The 17,211-nt window shown below is 57.6% G+C and overlaps 4 protein-coding genes across 4 annotated transcripts in view; all 4 read right to left on the minus strand.

Annotated features, from left to right (window-relative positions):
• Positions 1-535: 535 nt before the first annotated feature.
• ACA1_248390 (uncharacterized protein) lies at positions 536-1,898 on the minus strand (the record flags this gene model as incomplete). The annotated part of the gene is made up of 7 exons (XM_004339800.1): positions 536-565; positions 590-733; positions 843-977; positions 1,089-1,334; positions 1,397-1,543; positions 1,654-1,799; positions 1,859-1,898. 7 exons carry the CDS (start codon positions 1,896-1,898, stop codon positions 536-538), a joined length of 888 nt encoding a protein of 295 aa, XP_004339848.1.
• A 2,163-nt stretch (positions 1,899-4,061) lies between these two features.
• Positions 4,062-5,751, minus strand: ACA1_248400 (uncharacterized protein; the record flags this gene model as incomplete). Its single annotated transcript, XM_004339801.1, has 9 exons — positions 4,062-4,136; positions 4,232-4,605; positions 4,671-4,724; positions 4,867-4,948; positions 4,985-5,041; positions 5,131-5,240; positions 5,309-5,390; positions 5,488-5,648; positions 5,715-5,751. The coding sequence occupies 9 exons, from the start codon at positions 5,749-5,751 to the stop codon at positions 4,062-4,064; spliced, it is 1,032 nt and encodes a 343-aa protein (XP_004339849.1).
• An 839-nt stretch (positions 5,752-6,590) lies between these two features.
• On the minus strand, positions 6,591-16,983 carry ACA1_248410 (Alpha2-macroglobulin domain containing protein; the record flags this gene model as incomplete). Its single annotated transcript, XM_004339802.1, has 41 exons — positions 6,591-6,659; positions 6,746-7,039; positions 7,217-7,247; positions 7,317-7,410; positions 7,484-7,677; positions 7,760-7,839; positions 7,942-8,062; positions 8,170-8,714; positions 8,794-8,881; positions 8,987-9,144; positions 9,233-9,630; positions 9,703-9,869; positions 9,938-10,065; positions 10,144-10,267; positions 10,354-10,497; positions 10,604-10,777; positions 10,880-10,968; positions 11,054-11,228; positions 11,314-11,458; positions 11,547-11,651; positions 11,778-11,931; positions 12,006-12,165; positions 12,246-12,509; positions 12,581-12,763; positions 12,835-12,921; positions 12,995-13,095; positions 13,163-13,314; positions 13,431-13,658; positions 13,741-13,927; positions 14,017-14,142; positions 14,213-14,375; positions 14,449-14,564; positions 14,638-14,753; positions 14,824-15,131; positions 15,205-15,363; positions 15,398-15,582; positions 15,647-15,746; positions 15,824-15,988; positions 16,088-16,584; positions 16,690-16,821; positions 16,936-16,983. 41 exons carry the CDS (start codon positions 16,981-16,983, stop codon positions 6,591-6,593), a joined length of 6,954 nt encoding a protein of 2,317 aa, XP_004339850.1.
• A 167-nt stretch (positions 16,984-17,150) lies between these two features.
• The window catches only part of ACA1_248420 (uncharacterized protein), a gene marked incomplete at both ends in the record, with an annotated part of 463 nt that continues 402 nt past the window's right edge, over positions 17,151-17,211 (minus strand). Inside the window, one exon of the mRNA XM_004339803.1 lies at positions 17,151-17,211. This exon is cut by the window's right edge and continues 206 nt beyond it. Coding sequence (XP_004339851.1) covers positions 17,151-17,211 — 61 coding nt within the window.

The following is a 17,211-nucleotide window of genomic DNA, read 5'->3' on the forward strand; positions in this document are numbered from 1 at the left end:
ATGTAGTGAAATGAATCGGTGCAGCAGTACGAGATGAGGTGTCTCGATAGGAGCGGAGGGAGCAAGTGGACGAAGGGCACGCGAAAGTTTCGAGCCGACGTGGGCAAAGGCATCAGCGCTCCGTGGATTGCCAGGATCGCTTACTTCTTCGTCGTTATGAATGGAAAAAGACGAACGGGTGCCCCGTCCACGAATTGGCGACGGTGCTCGAAATTCCTCCTCTTCCATCTCCTCCTCTCCTCCCTCTTGCTCGGCCTCTTCATCTTCGCCGCGCCTCCTCTTCCGCTGCCCCTCCATCTTCGTGTGCCCATGGACAAAACGATTCCCGCCAAATCACCATTCTGAAACTTTCGTTTCATACTCGCAAATTTTTACGTTTTCGTTTCGGTCTCTGTTTGCAGCTCACGCAGCGAAGAGGGGCGCGAGGGCGTGAAGCTGTCGTGCGGCCTCCTCAGCTGTCGTGGAATGACCAGGCCAGAGCATGTGCTGGGGCACAACCACGCCATCGATTTCTCTGTTGTAGTTGTGGTTGTTGTTAATGCAGTAGCCCTGAGAAGTTGAATCGCTACCGGGCCGAGAGGAGGCGGACGTACTGCCAGAGCAGGTGCTCGTTTGATGATTCTTGTTCCATGGCGTCGGCCCGCATCATCGTGGCGATGTCCTTTTGCTGCTTCTGTATCACCCGCGAGGCGACGGGGTGCAGCGCCGTGGTGATCATGCCCGCCGTATGCAGCTGCGCAGTTCAACCGACGGTTGACGCGTCAGTGATGAAGAAAGTTGAGAGTGTGGTGTGTGGTGTGTGTGAGTGTGTGTGTGCGTGAGTGTGTGTGTGTTAGAGGAACGGGGACCTCGCGCAGCAAGTCGATATAGCCCATGACCAGCGGAATGTTGACCGAACAGGCGAACTTGAGTAAGAGGGCTTCGATGGTGGTTGCGCCCATCACACTCGGCAGCCACCTCGGCTTGTGGCGGACGATCTTTTGTGTGTGTGTGTGTGTGTGTGTGTGTGTGTGTGTGTGTGTGTGTGTGTGTGTGTGTGTGATGCGCCAGGTCAGTAAGTGTGCGGTCCACTGCGGGGAAGACGGTACCATTGTGAGGAAGTGGATGTCGGGCAGCTGAAGCGGGGCTGCGGGTATCGAGGCGATGATGTTCTCCGTAAGGAATTGATTCCAGGGAAGCGTGCTAGGCGGCCCGCCCGCCTGCATTCTCGCTTCGACCGCCATCAGCTTGGACAGACACGCCACGCTCGCCAACTTGAACGTCTGTTCCTCCGCCAGTTGAACGTTGTTCTGGGCCAACACGATGCACTCGCGGATTTCCTCGTAGGTCGCGCTCTGGACCCAATCACGGTCAGCTGAGCGATCAAGCAATCTGTTGTGAACATGCGAGCACATACCGTCGTCGACCTATCGGCACTGGCCTCACCTTGCAGTGACAGGAAGGCCGACAGTCCATGACTAGCAAGCAAGCGAAGCAGCATGGAAGGGCCACGTTGATGTTGCTTGAACGTGGCCATCGACGCAGCGCATAGCAGCCGCTCGAGCTGTTGACCGAAAAATAGAGGTTATTCTGTCGGTTGCGCATAGTGTCGATGCGTGCGGATGGGTGGTGTGGTCGTACTGTCTTCGAATCCTGCCAGCGTGTACCGTGTACCAGGGCAAGCTTGGGCACGAGCTGCGTCCAGAAGGTCAGCGCCGCGACGGTCACAATGCCTCCGCTCAGAGACGTGCTCGTGGCCGCCAGTGAAGCACAGACGATTTCAATCAGCTTCTCCGCTTGCGCGACGCTGCACACCAGGGCTAATAGTAACAGCTTAAACGTTGTCGGAGAGTCACAGGAAAGTTGTGTTGTCGCGTACCTTCAGAATCTGGCTGACGGCCAGCCAAGAGAATGATCATGTTGCCCGCGTTGATGAGCATCAGCAACAGCTCGTCTGGCAGTTGACGCCTCGAGGCCTCCCTGGAGACAGTTTTCTTTGTTAGCCATGACCGAACGGCTAACTCACAGCTGATTGAACGAAAGTCGTGGGTTGGATACCTGGCGAGAAGGGCTACGACGTGAAGCGGCGAAGTCAAGGGCGCAGAGTGGTGCGCGTGGCGCAGGTGCTGGAGTGTGCAGAGGGCTGCCGCCGATAGCGATGCCGCGCTCCACTCCATTGCGCGGAAAGTCATCATCCTCTCGAGCGCAGGCATCAAACCGAGTGATGCAAACAGCCCTGTGGCATCGGGTGACTTGAAAAGGCAGGCTTGGACCAAGTGCAGTCCCTTGGTGGAAAGCTCATCGCAAGACGTCACCATGTCCTGTTGAAATTCACCATAGCACACGTGCACGCACAGGGCAACTTAGGTCCGTTTGTCTCTGCAGAGTAGAAAGCGACTGATTACACACCATCACCACTGCAGCGCCGTTTGAATCGTCGAGAATGATGTCCACCCATTCAGCCAAGGTGTACGAGGCGTCGGAAGTATCCGATATCCATAGCAGCATCTTGCGTAGGGTTCCCTAATCAGAAATACGCTTGTGTGGCCCGGTGTTGCTAACGAAGGAACGAGGTACCTGATTCCGATTGTAGTCACGCAACTCTGGGTTTTGCCAAAGCCACTTGATCACAGCGACCGGCGGCTTTCTCGCCATCTGGTGGCAAGTAGACAGGATCGCTCGTGTCAATGTGCGGCCATTCTCGCTCATCAGTCCGTGTGCCCGCGATTGAGCCACCTAGGGGAGGAGGGAACGCGTTAATTCAGCGCATGAATTCTCCCTCACATGTGGCCGAGAGAGGTCTTCAGTGTACTGTACTGAAACGAGAAACGTGAGCACGTGGAAGGCATCAGGAGGTATTTGGTCGAAGTCGGGGTGTGAGCGGAAGAATGTTTGAAGCGCCGAATCTACACGTTCTACGTCCACGACTCTGGCGCAGCCGATGAAGAAAGATGTAAGAGGCGGTGACAGCTACAGAAGAGAAATAACGCGGTTTCAGACTGAACCTGTCGCCAGCGTGCACGGCCGAATAGAACAGCGCGAGGATTGTCAGTTGTAACTCGAGATCGCGCGACCTCTCCGTCATAACCACGGACATCGCTTCGACGTTTTCTGAACCGCAAATGAAATGGCGTGAGATGAGAGGTAGCATAGACATGAACTGGAAAGGTATCAAACCTGGCAGACGGGGCACAGACCGCCTGTAGACTTCCTCCAATGCTGATGACGCCGTGGTGTTGGTCGCGGAAAGAATAAGCGCCAGCAGAAACTGATCGGCCAGCGCCACAATCGTCGGCTCCCCTTGTACTCGACTCCGTAGGCTCAGGGCTTTCGTAAACGCGCTCGCGCCTGGTGGAATAGAGCATTGCTCAGTGATCAGTAAGAGAGAATGAATAGTAGAACACAGCGAAGGCGGAAGAAGGAGTACCCATCAAGGCCTTCACTCTGTCCAGGTGGCATGGTGTTGCGAGAAGAAGCAAACGTAGCACCATGGCGAGCAGGGCGTGAGAAGACAGCTGGTCCCACCTGGCCTGGTAATAAAAGATTGCCTTTTAGCTTGATTATTCTTGGCGGTCAACTTCAGGGTACTGGTACCAGTATCAAAGGGAGCATCTTCTCGACGAACAGTAGAAAGAGTTGCTTTGTTGATGGTTCGTACGCCGGCGATGGGGTGCACTTGGCAGTCACGTACAGCACAGCGTGCAGATAGTGCTTAAAGTTGTGAAAGATATTAGCCATCTGGTGATAAGCACCATGAGAATACTACGCACGTACCTGGTCCATACTGTCAGTCGCAACACAGGCTCGAAGCCTATCAACCGCTTCTTCGAGGCAAGCAAGCGTTACCGGTTGTACATCCTCTCGCTTGTTGATTGAAGCACCTACCCAACCAAGCAGCGATTGAGGCTCAGGTACTAAACAACAAAGGGTAAAGGAGGAAGTACAATCGACCAACTCCGCCAGGACGAGACAAGCGAGCGGCGCTACGTCTGGCTCCTCCCGGCAGATGCCGCGATTGATGCAGTTGGCCACGATAGCTAGACTCTCGCTTTTCAGCTTGCTTGAGCACGAGGCCAGCAACTTCAGCAGAAGTCGCAAGCCTTCCTGCGGCAGTCGCTCGATCGCCTCGTGAAGCACTTCGATGAGCGCATCGAAACCTTTGGGCCGCCGCAATGTACAAGAGGTTAAACAGTGCGTGAGCAACTTGGATGCACCCCACCCAATCGAGAGAGGGGATTGTACCGAACTGTACGTAGGAGCCGAATGAAGGGTGGTCCGAAAACAGTGTGAGAACGCCAATGCTTGAGCCCAGCACGAGCCCTGACGCCCCACACGACGCCTCGATAACAAAGTCTGTAACCACCACGATGAACACATGCTCAATGGTGGCTGATTGCCCAAAAGAAAGCTGGTACGTGCCAGCGATTCCCTCATCGAGATAGAAGGCCACGGTCTCCGGCGAGCCTGTGCATACTCTCGCGATGACTTGCATCGTGAGCGCTCGCAGCGGTTCGTGTGACGAGAGCAGCCGGGGCTTCAGAGCTTTAACCAAGTGGCCTCTCTCGACAACCGAGCTGCCCCGCACAATATCCAAACCGGCGCCCCCTGCCAGAGCGTGCAGCAGCGCTGTGCTTGTTCCACAAGAGTGAATGAGTATATGAGTGAACAGGCCACAATGAGTGAGCTCGTACCGATTGCGTTCGTGTGTACGCCGTCGCTTTGCGACTTGGAGAGGAGCTCCACGACTGAGCACACCAAGCGCGCACCGCAGAGACTCATCAATCGCTCCCTTGCACTATCAACCGAGGCCAGGTTGAGCAGTACCTTGAGAAATGGTATAGGTGAGTCTCAAGGGAGCATCAAACCCTTGCTAGCTCTCGGACCTACGTACAAAGGTGCAAGTCGTGCGGGTGTCCTCGTCGGGATAGGAAAGAGCGCCCAGGAGGTGTTCAATCAAGGGTCCATAGGACTGCATCAGAAGTTCAGCGATCGAAGAATCACACACCAGGCGACCCAGGAGCACGAGCACATATCGGGCTTGCTTCCACGTCAACGTTTGAAGCTGCACCGGTGGTACTGAGTGAGCAGGAGTTACTGGAACAAGAACAGACAGGTGCGCAGTCATCCATAATTACAAGAGCACAAGCAAACCTGAAAGCGGATGCTGTCGATACACGCGGACTTATCAGTCGTTTGGCCCTGTAGCAGCGCAGCGAGCTCGAGAACGGTGCGTGCCAGGGCGTCATCCGCAACGCCCAGTACTGGTGCCACCATGGATTCCGTCGTGAGTTTACCATTGGGGGGGGGCTACTGGAAGAAAGTTGTGTACCTTGCGCACAGAAGGCGAGGCTGGTGCTGGCGAGGCCGTGGGTGGATAGAAAGTCGGAGGCTTCATCCATCGAGCTCAAGACCTACATGATGGTGGAGGCGACGTGTAGCGAAAGCAAAGATTATATTTCTGAAGCATGTAGGAAGGTGCAGTGGAGTGGCAAGGCAAGGGGAGCATACCTTCAGCATCTCGAGGGCGATGGCACGCTTCCTGATGGTGAGCTGCTTCGAGTCGAGTAGCACCTCCCAAGCGCAGGCAAAGCAGAAACCGTAGCCCTCGGCATCAGCCAGCGTGAAGGTGACGTGCCTCGGGTCGGTGTGGTGGCCCTCGCCCACCAGACCTTCTCCATGTAGCGCCACGTTAGCATTCTTCGTCGTCTTTGAGCGTGAAGAATCACGACTCGTACCGCTCAGCACGGGCGAAACGGGACGAGGTCCTTGCATGATCTTCTACTTCTTCTGCTCTTGTGTCAACAACGCGCTACTCAGTCCCGCGAGAAGCGGGCGTGTTGGGCGTGTCGACAAGACAAAGAGCGAAAAGCGAGGTTTCATTTTGATAATCTCAGAGTTACATCGTCCTCAATGGGAAGGCTTTGGATGCAGCTCTTCATTGGTGAAACCTTCGGGGGGGAATAGAGGCAAGTACCAGATTATGGCTGCGATGATCGATGTGATTGTAGCATTTGGACCACAGCAGGGCCAGTAGGGTACTTGTCGCGAAGATTACGGCTGCTCTTGTAGGCAGCTTCACCCGAGAAGATCACAGTGCCATCTTCAAGCGTTATTTCAAACTTTTCCGTCGTTCCCTCCTGGGATGGGAGATTAGATGAAAGTAAGGGACTTCGAAGTCTAAGAGTGCGATTTCCAACCTTGGCCACCACTTGGATGTCAGGGAAGGCTTTCTCGACTGCCAGCTTGATGGTCTTGAAGAAGGCATACCGACCTCAAGCATTACTGTTTTGTGTATTATTTTGTTTGCTCATCTTTCAAACCAATCAACGTCAAAATCCACGAAGACGGTAGGGTACCAATACTCAACGAGGACCTTCATATCTTCGATAACGGTGATCCAAGGAAGGCACAAAGGTTTTGGCTTTTCGTCCCCAAAATAAAAACAAATTAAAAATAAAACAAATTAAAAAAGAGACTTGTAGCCGCTCGGCGGCGTTCCGACAGCCACAAGGGCAAGCAGCAAGAGCATCGACAGGCGAAACCTGAATTGGGCGGCTCACTGGGTTGTTCTAACTCTAGTTCGTTCTTAAATTCACCAACGCTGTCGAACTTCAGCAGAAGACGTGCACAATGTCGGTGGTGCCCCGGCCAAAGGTCTCGGGGGAGTACATCTCCTCCACCTGCACGTACATCGATGTGTAGTAATGGTTGAGTGTGTGAGTGCGCCTGATGTATTGGCTCCTTCTTCTTGGAGGGTTAGGGGCACCTTGGGCGGAGGGGCGATGAAGACGCCCAGAGTCGTGGCGCGCGTGAGGTAGGTGTACTCGTAGACGCCCGGCGCCAGGTACGCGGTGAAGGCCTCGCAGCGATCGTCCTTGAGCTCCTGGTGATCGAACCACCTGCCCTCCCAGCCCGTCAAGAGCCCGACCGCATAGCCGCGGCCGAGGGCGAGCAGTTCGAGGAGGATGGCCTTGCGGCTGTTGTTGCTCTGTTGCGTGTAGTCATCACCGGCTTGCTTGAGGTCGGGATTGAGCGGCTCCAAGCCGGCGGGCAGCATGTCCTGTGCAGGGTGCGTGTGCGCAATGGCGAGGTGTGAACGTCGTTGGGCGCCAGACCATTGAGAAGCATTCTAAAGGGGGGGGAGCGATAGAAGGCGTGGTACCTTGAGAGCGACATGGTGGCGCACCAGCTGAGTGGTGACAACGAGGCGCACACGTACTCTGGCTCCCGCGCGAACCTTGATGCTGCCGTCGGCACCCACATCGACCCTGTGCAGTGCGGTCACAATGGAGGAGTGAGCATGACTTCGCAATGTGTCGCGGGCGTGCCGTGCGTACTCTGACGGGTCGTCGACGCTTTCGTAGACGCGCTTGATAGAGAAACCGCGGCTCAGCGCCGGAAGATCGTGCAGCGACGGCGCATAGTTCATCGCTGCGCGCGGCGCCATATGGTTGACATGTTAGTCAGCGGGGTGCGAACACAAAGAGCGGGAATTGGCGCGTACCGATGCGGTAGTAGAGCTTGCCTTGGCCCCGCTTCTTGATGACTAGATCCATGCCGTCCTTCTGCACGCCCTCGGGGCCGGCGGCCTCCAATTCGAATTGCTTGGCCAGGAGCGCGCTCATGGGCACCGACATGGATTGTCTGTGGGCCGAGCGGCCTCTGAACTCCTGACGACCCAGATAGCCGTCCTCGACCCTGCATACACAAGCGCACGGGAATTGGTTGAGAGAAGCCCGCGGCCGTTAAGCATCATAATCACCAGTAACTGGTACAATACCAGAAGCGGGCGTCGAAGTCCGGGCGGTGCTTCTCTTGGGTCTCGAAGTACTGGGCGAAGGCCATGAGCACCCACACATTCTGAGGTGAGGGAAAAAGCATGAGCGAAACGAGCAGGAAACGAGCAGGAAACGAGCACAAATGGCGCTTGAGGTGGATTGCGGGGGGGGGACGTAGGCAGACCTCCTGGGTGCTGTTCCAGGCGCCCTTCCTCTTGGCCTCCTGCAGGCTGCGGGCCAGCTTGGGTATCAAGGGGTTGGTGGGATCCACCGCAATGAGGGTCGACATGAGGATAGCGTCCACCCTGCTCTCACCCGCCCACGGTGGGCGATTGGCCCCATCAGCATGTGCGTGCGTGCGTGCGTGCGTGCGTGCGTGCGTGCGTGCGTGCGTGCGTGCGTGCGTGCGTACTTGCGAGAAGAATGGAGCACGAGGTAGTTGTAGTCATTCGAGTAGCTGGTCGCAAAGTGTGCCCCGGTGGCCGTCTCCACTGCGAGATTGTTGATCTCGTGCAGGACCAACGTGACCGGGCTGGGCGGCTGCTCGCTGGGCTTCTCGTCGGTCTCCTGCAGCTCCATGTCCTCGGGCATCGTGTTCAGCAGAAGCTGCAGCTTGACCAGCGACACCTGGAGGCGGGCCTCCCGCTGGAAGCTGTTGTCGAGGTCCTCGCCCGTCCAGTCCAGCCCGCCCAGCAGGATCTCGTTCCGGGCGGTCTCGATCTCCTCCAGCGCGCGGTCGGTCTTGGCGATGCTGGCCTCCACCTCGGCGCGCGTCTTGGGCAGCGCCTCGCCCTTCCCTTCGTGTCGACGGGCGGCCTTGCGCTCCTCCTCGTGCACGATGGGCAGGACCATGGCCATGGCCTCGAGCGGCAGCTTGCCCAGGCCCTTGGCAAACAGGCGACGGGCGTGGTGAAGATAGGTGGCCTTCTCCGAACGGAAGAACTTGTGCAGCAGGAACTGTTGGTTCGATGGATCGTCAAAGTAAGCGGCGGCGGCGACGACTTCATAAAATGAAAGGAGGAGCTGTGTGCGGTACCACTGCGTAGGCTTGGATGGTGTAGCGCGCGCTGGCCGAGTAGAAGGCCGGGATGGGGTGCGGCTCAACAGTCGGCTGGCGGCCGAACCTACGCAAGTGAGGGTTGGGGCATCAGCATGCACCACGACACGGCGCACTTGTGCAGTCGTACAACGAGAGGGGACTGTGGGAGAGAAAGAAGGAGGACCCGTACCTCGGCTGCGGCTGATTGGCCTTCGCGTCCTGCTTAGCTTGCCACTCCTTCCTGCTCACCAGGAGGCTCTTGACGTAGGCCAGCGTCTTGTCTGTGACCTGCTGTTCGAACTGGAACCGGACCTTCTCGACCAGGAACATGGCGTGCGCCGCGTGCAGCTGAAAACAAACACCACCCACCACCAGGCAGGGCCACGTCAGCGTCAAATAATAATAAAGGCGACGCAGCGAGGATTGGGTGGCGTACGCTGACGAAGGGCCAAGATGGATTTTCCTTGCTGGCGGAATCGCTGTAATCGTAGGGGCTGGACTTAGTGCCGGGCCAGAAGCCAAAGCCGCCGTCGTTGTTCTGCATCTTGAGCAGCTTCCGGGCGTCCTTGGCCACCTTCTTCAGCAGCTCGCGCTGGTTGACGCCAGCGAACACATCGCGGAAGGCCTGGAGCAGCGGCTCGAACACCAGGCTGCTGATGATACGAGACGAGATCTGCTCGCTGCATTCGTACTCGTAGGAGTAGAGGTAGTGGAAGGCGTCGGAGAGCGAGGTGAGCATGGTCGACGACGCCGTAACCTCGAGCCCACCGAAGCGATCGTGGACGTTGGCCGGCGGCTTGATCAGCTGTACCAGTTCCCTGCCCTCCAGCTCGCCTACGAGTGGAATGGAAGGAATGTTAGTATTGTGCGAATTCCAGCCAGGACTGCTTGTTGTGTGACGGGTACCGCAGGTGGCAAAGGTCTCGACCACGGCCGGCTCCTTGAGGGCGATAACGATCCGAGCCGCGTCGTTCTCGGCTCCGAACACGCTCTGGCGCCCGGTCATGGCCACGGCCTCCACCGTCGCCTCCTTCCCCACGACCGACGCCGCGATCGGGAACAGCACCTCGGCCCTTAAATTGCCTTAAGTGAGCGAAGCGGCTTGCGATGAAGAGTGAGCAACGAGTGGCGGCTTTTGCACCTGTTGTTGGCTTCGACTCGCACGCACTTGCCGTGGGCGCCGAGGATCTCGAGATTGTGCACACGCAGAGCCACCCGCACGTCCACCGGCTCGTCGGTCACGTTGTGCACCACAAACGATTGCGAGTACTGCGGCGACACAAGCCATAGGCCATCAGCCCCACCTGCTCCGTCCGCCCCAAGCGGCCACAACCTCAAGGAGCGTACCTTGTCGCCCAAAGAAAGGAAGCGGGGAGGAGAGGGGCGCAGCATGATGGGCAGCCGGGCCGTGATCGCCGACTCGGCGACGCCGAAACGATTGTCGTGCACAGCGATGGCGATAATGCGATACCTGCCGAGAAACACAACACACCAATCGGACAACATGAGCGAGCGCCTACTCAGGCGACGTGGCATTAACAGATCAGAATAACGTACCGGGTGAGGTTGTCGGGCAGCGCGAAGGAGACGCGGACGCGCCCAGTGTCGCTGGGGACCAGATCGGGACGGAACACCGCCAGCGGGCGGAAGTCCTCTCGCTTATAGACCGCTCGCGGCATCATCGAGGGATCACCACCGCCCCTGCTCGTGTGGCGAGATGAGGTGAGTGCGGCACATAAGGCGGTGTGTGTGTGTGTGTGTGTGTGTGTGTGTGTGTGTGTGTGTGTGTGTGTGTGTGGCCACGAACCGCAGCCTGAGCACGAGGTGGAGCGTGCTCTCCGGTTGGATGTTGTAGTCGCCGAGCGTGCAGCCGTCCTCGAGCTGCTTGCCAGCGAAGATGATGCGCTGCTGGTCGGGCGGGATGCCCTCCATGTCCTGGATGACGTTCTTCAGATCCTCCAGGGTAAACCACGACGCCACCCTTACATCACAGATGTCGCACAATTACGGCTATGTCAGCGCACACCGCACAAGTTCCACCCCACCGCAGTTAACTGCTGGATGACATGCGGTGATGTGGTACCCGATGGTCAGGGTCTTTCCGGTGAGTGTCTTCACGAAAATGTCGAAGGTGACCATCGAGCCTTTCACCACCGAGCGAGACGACACCATCTGCTCTCGCACAGAAGACCAATGAAAGAAGGAACGGTCAGTTGGGCACAGGTGACATTGGAAAAAAACAAGGCGGGTTATGTACCTTGAAACACTTGTCCCTGTTCTGGTAGAAGGAGGCGATGGGGTCCTTGACCTTGTAGTCGCTGAGGAACAGCACGCTCTCGTCCACCGCGTAGAAGGTGCACTCGCAGCCCAGGTTGCCGCCGACCGGAGCGCCGGCGTGGTCGGTGATCATCACATCGACCGTTGCATTCGCCCTAGAGGGGGGGGGCGAAGACAGAAGGGTCAGAGAGGGCCGACCGATGCCACGAACAGACCAAAGACGCCCATGGGCGCACGCACCCAGGCTTATAGACGGTGGCGCTGGGCGTGATCTTGAGGCCCAGTCTGGCCTCCGCGGAGGAGACGCTCAGGAACAGGCTCGCTGGGGTGATATACGTAACGGAGGAGTCCTGATTGGGCACCAGGTTGACTTCCACGTGCACGCCTGCGGGCAATTACAAACACATAAAAAGAGGGGGATTTAAGGGGGCTTCAGGAGGGGCAGGTGGGTGCAGCCCAGACAAAGCGCTTACCGGGGTAGGACTCGGGGCCGAGAGGCACGGAGATTATCTGGGCCGGCGCGGTGATGGTGACGCGGGACACTTCGATCTTCCCGTGCTTGGCCACGCTGACGAGGCCTTCAGCAGGCCAGGTCGGCGAATGCACCAACACTCGCGCCGTTTCGCCTTTGTGGGGGGGGGCGTAATTTCGATTAGTGTTCTGATCGGCAGCAGCGACAGGCCTTGATAGGGGGCACAATGTACCTGGGCTGTATTCCTCCTTGTCGGCCAGCAGCTTGATCTTTTTCTCGGTCGACACCTTGGAGCCGGCGGAGGAGTGCGGGAAGACGATCCTGTTGAGGCCGGCGAATGCAAAGACGTTGATCTCCGTGTAGTTGGGACGTCCCTGCTCGTCCTCCTGTTGTGTGTTACATGCGCCAGTGAGCTCGGCCCGAGCGTCGTCGGTTAAAGAAGGCAAAGTGGGCAAAGTACGATGGAAGCGCTGATCAGAACGCGATCGCCTTCGAGCCACGGGCCGAAGTTGACCTCGAACCCCGACTTGCGCTCTTCATCATCAAACTGCAAGGTGACGCTCTGTTTCAGCTTTTGGCAAGTCTTTTGCTTCCACTCGAGCGTCTCGCCATCCTTCACCCTGCATATTTTTTTAAACCACTCACAATACCAATTAGCACCGCACACACGCACTACCGCACGTTGCAAAAGAAAACGCACCACTTCTTTTCAACAGCCTTGAGGTTGACCGTCACGCCCTGCTTACGCTCGCCGTCGATGTCGGTTACGGTCACGAAACAGCGGATGGCCTCGCCGGGTCCGTTGAGGACCATCGCGGCAGGCCGCAGGCCGACGTAGAGCGAGGAGGGGTGCAGCAAGATCTTTGAGTCTTTCGATAGCGACTGGCGGTTGACGTCCTTGAGGGTGGCAACGGCTGTGAGCGACATCGGCGCGGGCGTTTTGCTCTCCTGCTTGCCGGTGATCCTGTTTGTTGGGGGAAACAAGCGGCGTGAGAATAGACGAGCAACAGAACTCGAGGTTGGGGCAACACGCACTTGATTTGGTGAGTGCCATCACGAGCCGTGGAGCCCTTGTGCTGCCCCCCAGAACGAGGGAAGCCGGCGCTGGCATTGGAGTTGAATGTGAAGCCCTCCGTGTTCGGCGGCCGATAGGAGGCCGGCGCCCAACCAAGGCTCCACTCCACCTCAGCTCCAGGCAGCGCACCACCAGTGAAGTACCTGGTGTACCAGGTGGTGTTTGTCAGCCACTCGACGAAAAATGAAAATCGAAAGCTGGAAGATGTGCGCACTTGGCCTCGGCTTGTACGTTGAGCGGGTCCCCACAGATGTGCGGGCCGGCACCCAGCACCTTGGTGGCCAGCTCAAACTCGGGATTTCTGTGTGTGTGGCCACAGCAGGCAGTGTTGAGGATTTGGGGGGGGACAGAAGTGAGCGCCAGTTTGGTCGTACCTGAAGTGCTGAATGTCGACGTCGAGTTGGTGCTCAACGGTGAGGGTACGTCCAGACTGTGACAGGGTGCGCAGGAGAGTCGGAGAGAAGGCATTGGCGCTCTGTCATGACAGGGAACGATGAGAATTCGAAGATGGAGACAAGACCACAGACGGGCGAAGGACGGACCACTTGGGTGAACTTGAGCTTCGCCACGCCGAGCCTAAAGTCCTCCGGAATCTCCCACTCCAGGGAAAACGACCCCTGGTCCTCGTCGATCCTCGTCGAATGCATCGACACGTTTTGGTAGTGCGAATTGGCGATCGTCATCACCACCATTCCTGTTCATTGCAATGACCAATCAGCACATTGATAGTTATTCAAACACGCACCAGCACGCTCACGACATACGACACGATATGACTCGACACGAGACACAACGTATGGGTGCGCATACCGCCGATTTTCTTGAGGTCGCCGTTCTTCTTGAGCTTGCGAACCCAGCCCTTGACATGAACCACTTCGCCGGGGCGGTAGAGTCCCCGTTCCGAGATGACGTGGTACACCATGTCCTTCTCCCTCTTCGGCCAGTTGTATTGCTTGTCTTCGTTGATCGGGCACAGGCACGAGTCGTCGCCCTTGGTCACATAGATGGCCTTGATACCGGAGAGGTCGTACCGCGTACCTGCACAGATCGGGCGCAGAGTTTAGGGTGAGTCCTGGCGTGTACTGCGAGTGGGGCTTGCTGAGTGCGACGACCGACGTACGATCAATCGAGAGCAGACCGGATTCACTGGTGGTGCCGGCGGTCAAGTCACCGTTGGAGAAGACAAGGCGGATGCGGGCCTCCGCCTGCGGCTTGCGCTCGCTCAGCGACGTGACGAAGGTGTGGAGCGATGACAGATCTCCGATCACGTCGAGCGATAGGTCGGTGCGGCACAGCCAGGTCCAGCCCTGTCCCATAGAGGCGAGGTGGAGCCATCAGCCAGAGTCAAGTGGCGACGGTCGTGAATGCGCAGTGGTCGCGGTGGTTGGGAGCGCACCGTCTTGGGCGTAGCCTCAGGCTGCTGGGTGACCGTCGTTACCACAACCACGACGTTGGCACAGCCGCCAGCTCGCTCAAACACGGCTTCCAGATCGATCTCGGACAGTGTGCGCTTGTCTTCCTCCTGGAAAGAGTGATGTGAGCCCAAGCGAGTCCCGAAGGATCATGCGCAACACTCGGGGCAGGGCACGCACGGCGGTTATGGTCATGATCTGGTTGGCCAGGGGCTCCTTGTTGGCCCACGCTTCGCGCAAGTCGCTGATAGCCTTGAAGGCACGGTACTGCAGCCACTCCTTGGGGCTCACCCCGAAGGCTTCATAGCGGACTGCGGCCACGTTCGTCGTGGCCACAGTAAATCTGCCGCCCACCCCCACGACAGGTCAATTCTGTTTGGCTGGCACCAAATTGATTGCGCTTCCAAGGTCCGTACTTGGGCGTGAAGGACAGTGGGATGATGGAAAACTTGCCACTGCCGACCTGAAGAGCTTCCGCCTTGTGGGGAATTGTGACCGCGTAATCCTGCTCGACCGCCTCACCGCTCAATCGCTGTGGGCCGGCCAGGGTGAGGGAACAGTTGAGACTAGGCTAGTACATCTCCACAGAGGGAAGGGGCACATACCTGGCCCCAACGGTCGGTAATGTCAGGCGATAGCTTGATGGCGTAGGAACACCCAGGCCGCAACGTGCGTATATTGATACGCGAGCCCTCAGCCACCACCTTGAAATTCTCGGGCTCTGCATGAACAGGTACCATTGTTCAGAAGGCCCTAAATGCGATGAAACATAAAGAGGTGGTTCTAGGTACCCGGAACGACAGTGACCAGCTGCTTGGCGTCGTAGTCGCCGTCGGTGAGAACGGCAGCCAGGGTGTTGGTGAAGGCGAAACAGCCGGCCGTGAAGGAAGCCACCTCGAGAGGGCCGTACGTCTGGCACACCAAATGGAACGTAACACACTGGAATTGAGCCACACGCTCATCTACGGAAGGGCAAAGAGCCTTAACCTTGAAACTGAACTTGGACGCGGTGGTGGAGAGCAGAGGTCCCTCCTCCGAAGGGGTTCCAGGGCCGGTCGTCAGTTCCACCTTGGCGTTCCTGGGCAACTCTTCAACGGGTCTGTAGCACCGAGTGCCCCACAAATAGTGTTGAGCCAGTGGGGGCACATTCCCGGTGCAATTGTCAATTGTACCTGACGATGAGAATGCGCTCCGGGTCTGCCCTTTCGACCAGAGCAGCGATCGATTTATCGGCCACATCGGACGGAGCGATGGCTTCCAGCCCAATCTCTCGGTCCTCCTCCACCACTGCAATGAACAGGGATTTCTCGTTAGCGATGCCCGAGTAGTGTCTGTTGTAAGAAAGAGAGAAGGAGAAATGAGGACGCTGCCGTACGCTTGGCAGTTACGTTGGGCAGCACTTTCGAGGGGTCGATCAGCTGGTCGAATCGCATGAAGATGGTCGGGCGCAAGCCGCAAGCCTGCTCTAGTTCCGACCCCAGCGAGTGCGAAGCGACTCCGATTCTGACCGTAGTGAACGAGAAGACCAGGTCTTCCGCCAACGCCGCCCCCTGTATTGTAGATGACGATCAATTTATGAGGTGGCCTTTCAAAGCACGTGACGCAAACGCGCACCTTGGTGGAGGTCATGGCGGTGCTGTCGACCCTGACCTTGAACTCGGTGCTGCGCGGGAAGCCGCTCTCAGACTCGAACGCCAGTGTATGTACATTGAGCCTGGCACACGACATAGCTGATCAAGGGAGAGCTCTTTTGCTGAAAGGGCGGCCAAGACTTGGCCAAGAGTCACATACCACTTCCATGAACCGTCGATGAATGGCGAGATGGAGACGCCCTCGACGCTGCCCATCTCCTGCAGCTCCTGGTGCGACGTGACCGGAATCATCGGCAGGGAGAAGGTGATGATCACTTGGCTGCTGGGCGTCTTCAGCTCGCCCTCCGGTGAGTACCGCAGCACCCTGTGGGCAATCACATCAGATTTAGGTCAGGGTGCGACAGTCCAATGACTACTGCATGACGATAGCGCAGATAGGGGAAGAAGGTAGTCGTAGGAGTACTTAAGACGTTCAGGCTCACTCTGGCCCTCTTCGGACATGCTCCTCTCATCGTCGTCACCGACCGAGGGGAAGGCTGGGTAACGCGAGCGACCGCCACCACCCTCTCCGCCCTCTTCCTCTTCCATCGCATCTTCGCCGCTTGGCTCTTCCTTCTTGAAGGCGAACGCCGGGGCAGCGTCGGTCTCATCTTCTTCTCCGAAGAGGTCGCTGCCTCGGGGTGCGAACGCACCGAGGGTCTTGAGAAGACCCTCACTCTCCGCGAGGGACAGCTCTTCCGTCGCCCCGTGGTCCTGGCGCATGGCATTCTCGTCTTCGTCTCCGCCGCCGCTCGCCTTTACTGATTCGACCGCGAGCTTGAGCTGCGTTGTGTTGCCTTGCCTCTTCGCGGCGGCCGCGGGAAGCATCAGGCCAGCATTGGTGCCAGACTCAGCCAGCCGCAGCACCAGATGCAGGGTGGCACCATCAGGGATGCCGTATTCCTCTACGAACTTGTCCGCCTGCGACACAGATGCAACAAAAAAGCAAGACCATCATCACCAGCCGCACAACCCACAACAAGGCAACTCTTGCCTGGGCGGGAGGTGGAGGGACCAAAGGCGAACCTCGAGGTTGCGGCCCGCCCAAATGAGGCGTTGTTGTTCTATGGGGATGCCTTCGCTCTTGTGTACGGCCTCGTGTATTTCCTTCACCCGAACGAAGCGGCCCGAGGCCTCAATTGTCTTCCCGGTGAGGGTCTACAGGATGTAGAGGGGGGGGGGTTAGTGCGCATCTTGCCAAGGACCCTCACCGACCGACCCTCACAGCACGGCAAGTAAAACCTTGACGCTCAGGCTCAAAAATGGATGCACTTTCTTCTTTGCCACAGGGGCAGTCGCAGCACTGGTGTCCTTCTCCATCTTCAACCAACCTGGTTCTCTTTGTCTAGTTCTCTAGCCCCCCCCAGTTATTTTGTGGGTGTCCGCACCCTCGCAGCGAATTCTATTCGAGGAAAAACTTAAAATAAAATAAATTCATTTCATTATTATTTCTCAGTTGACAAGTCCAGGCCTGATCGCACTGGTGTCTAGTTGAGGAAGAGGTAGTTCTTGTGGTCAGGCGAGCCGGCGCAGGGCAGGACGAGGGAG

Source organism: Acanthamoeba castellanii (genome assembly GCF_000313135.1).
Source record: "Acanthamoeba castellanii str. Neff unplaced genomic scaffold scf7180000084766, whole genome shotgun sequence".
Classification (NCBI taxonomy): Eukaryota; Discosea; order Longamoebia; family Acanthamoebidae; genus Acanthamoeba; species Acanthamoeba castellanii.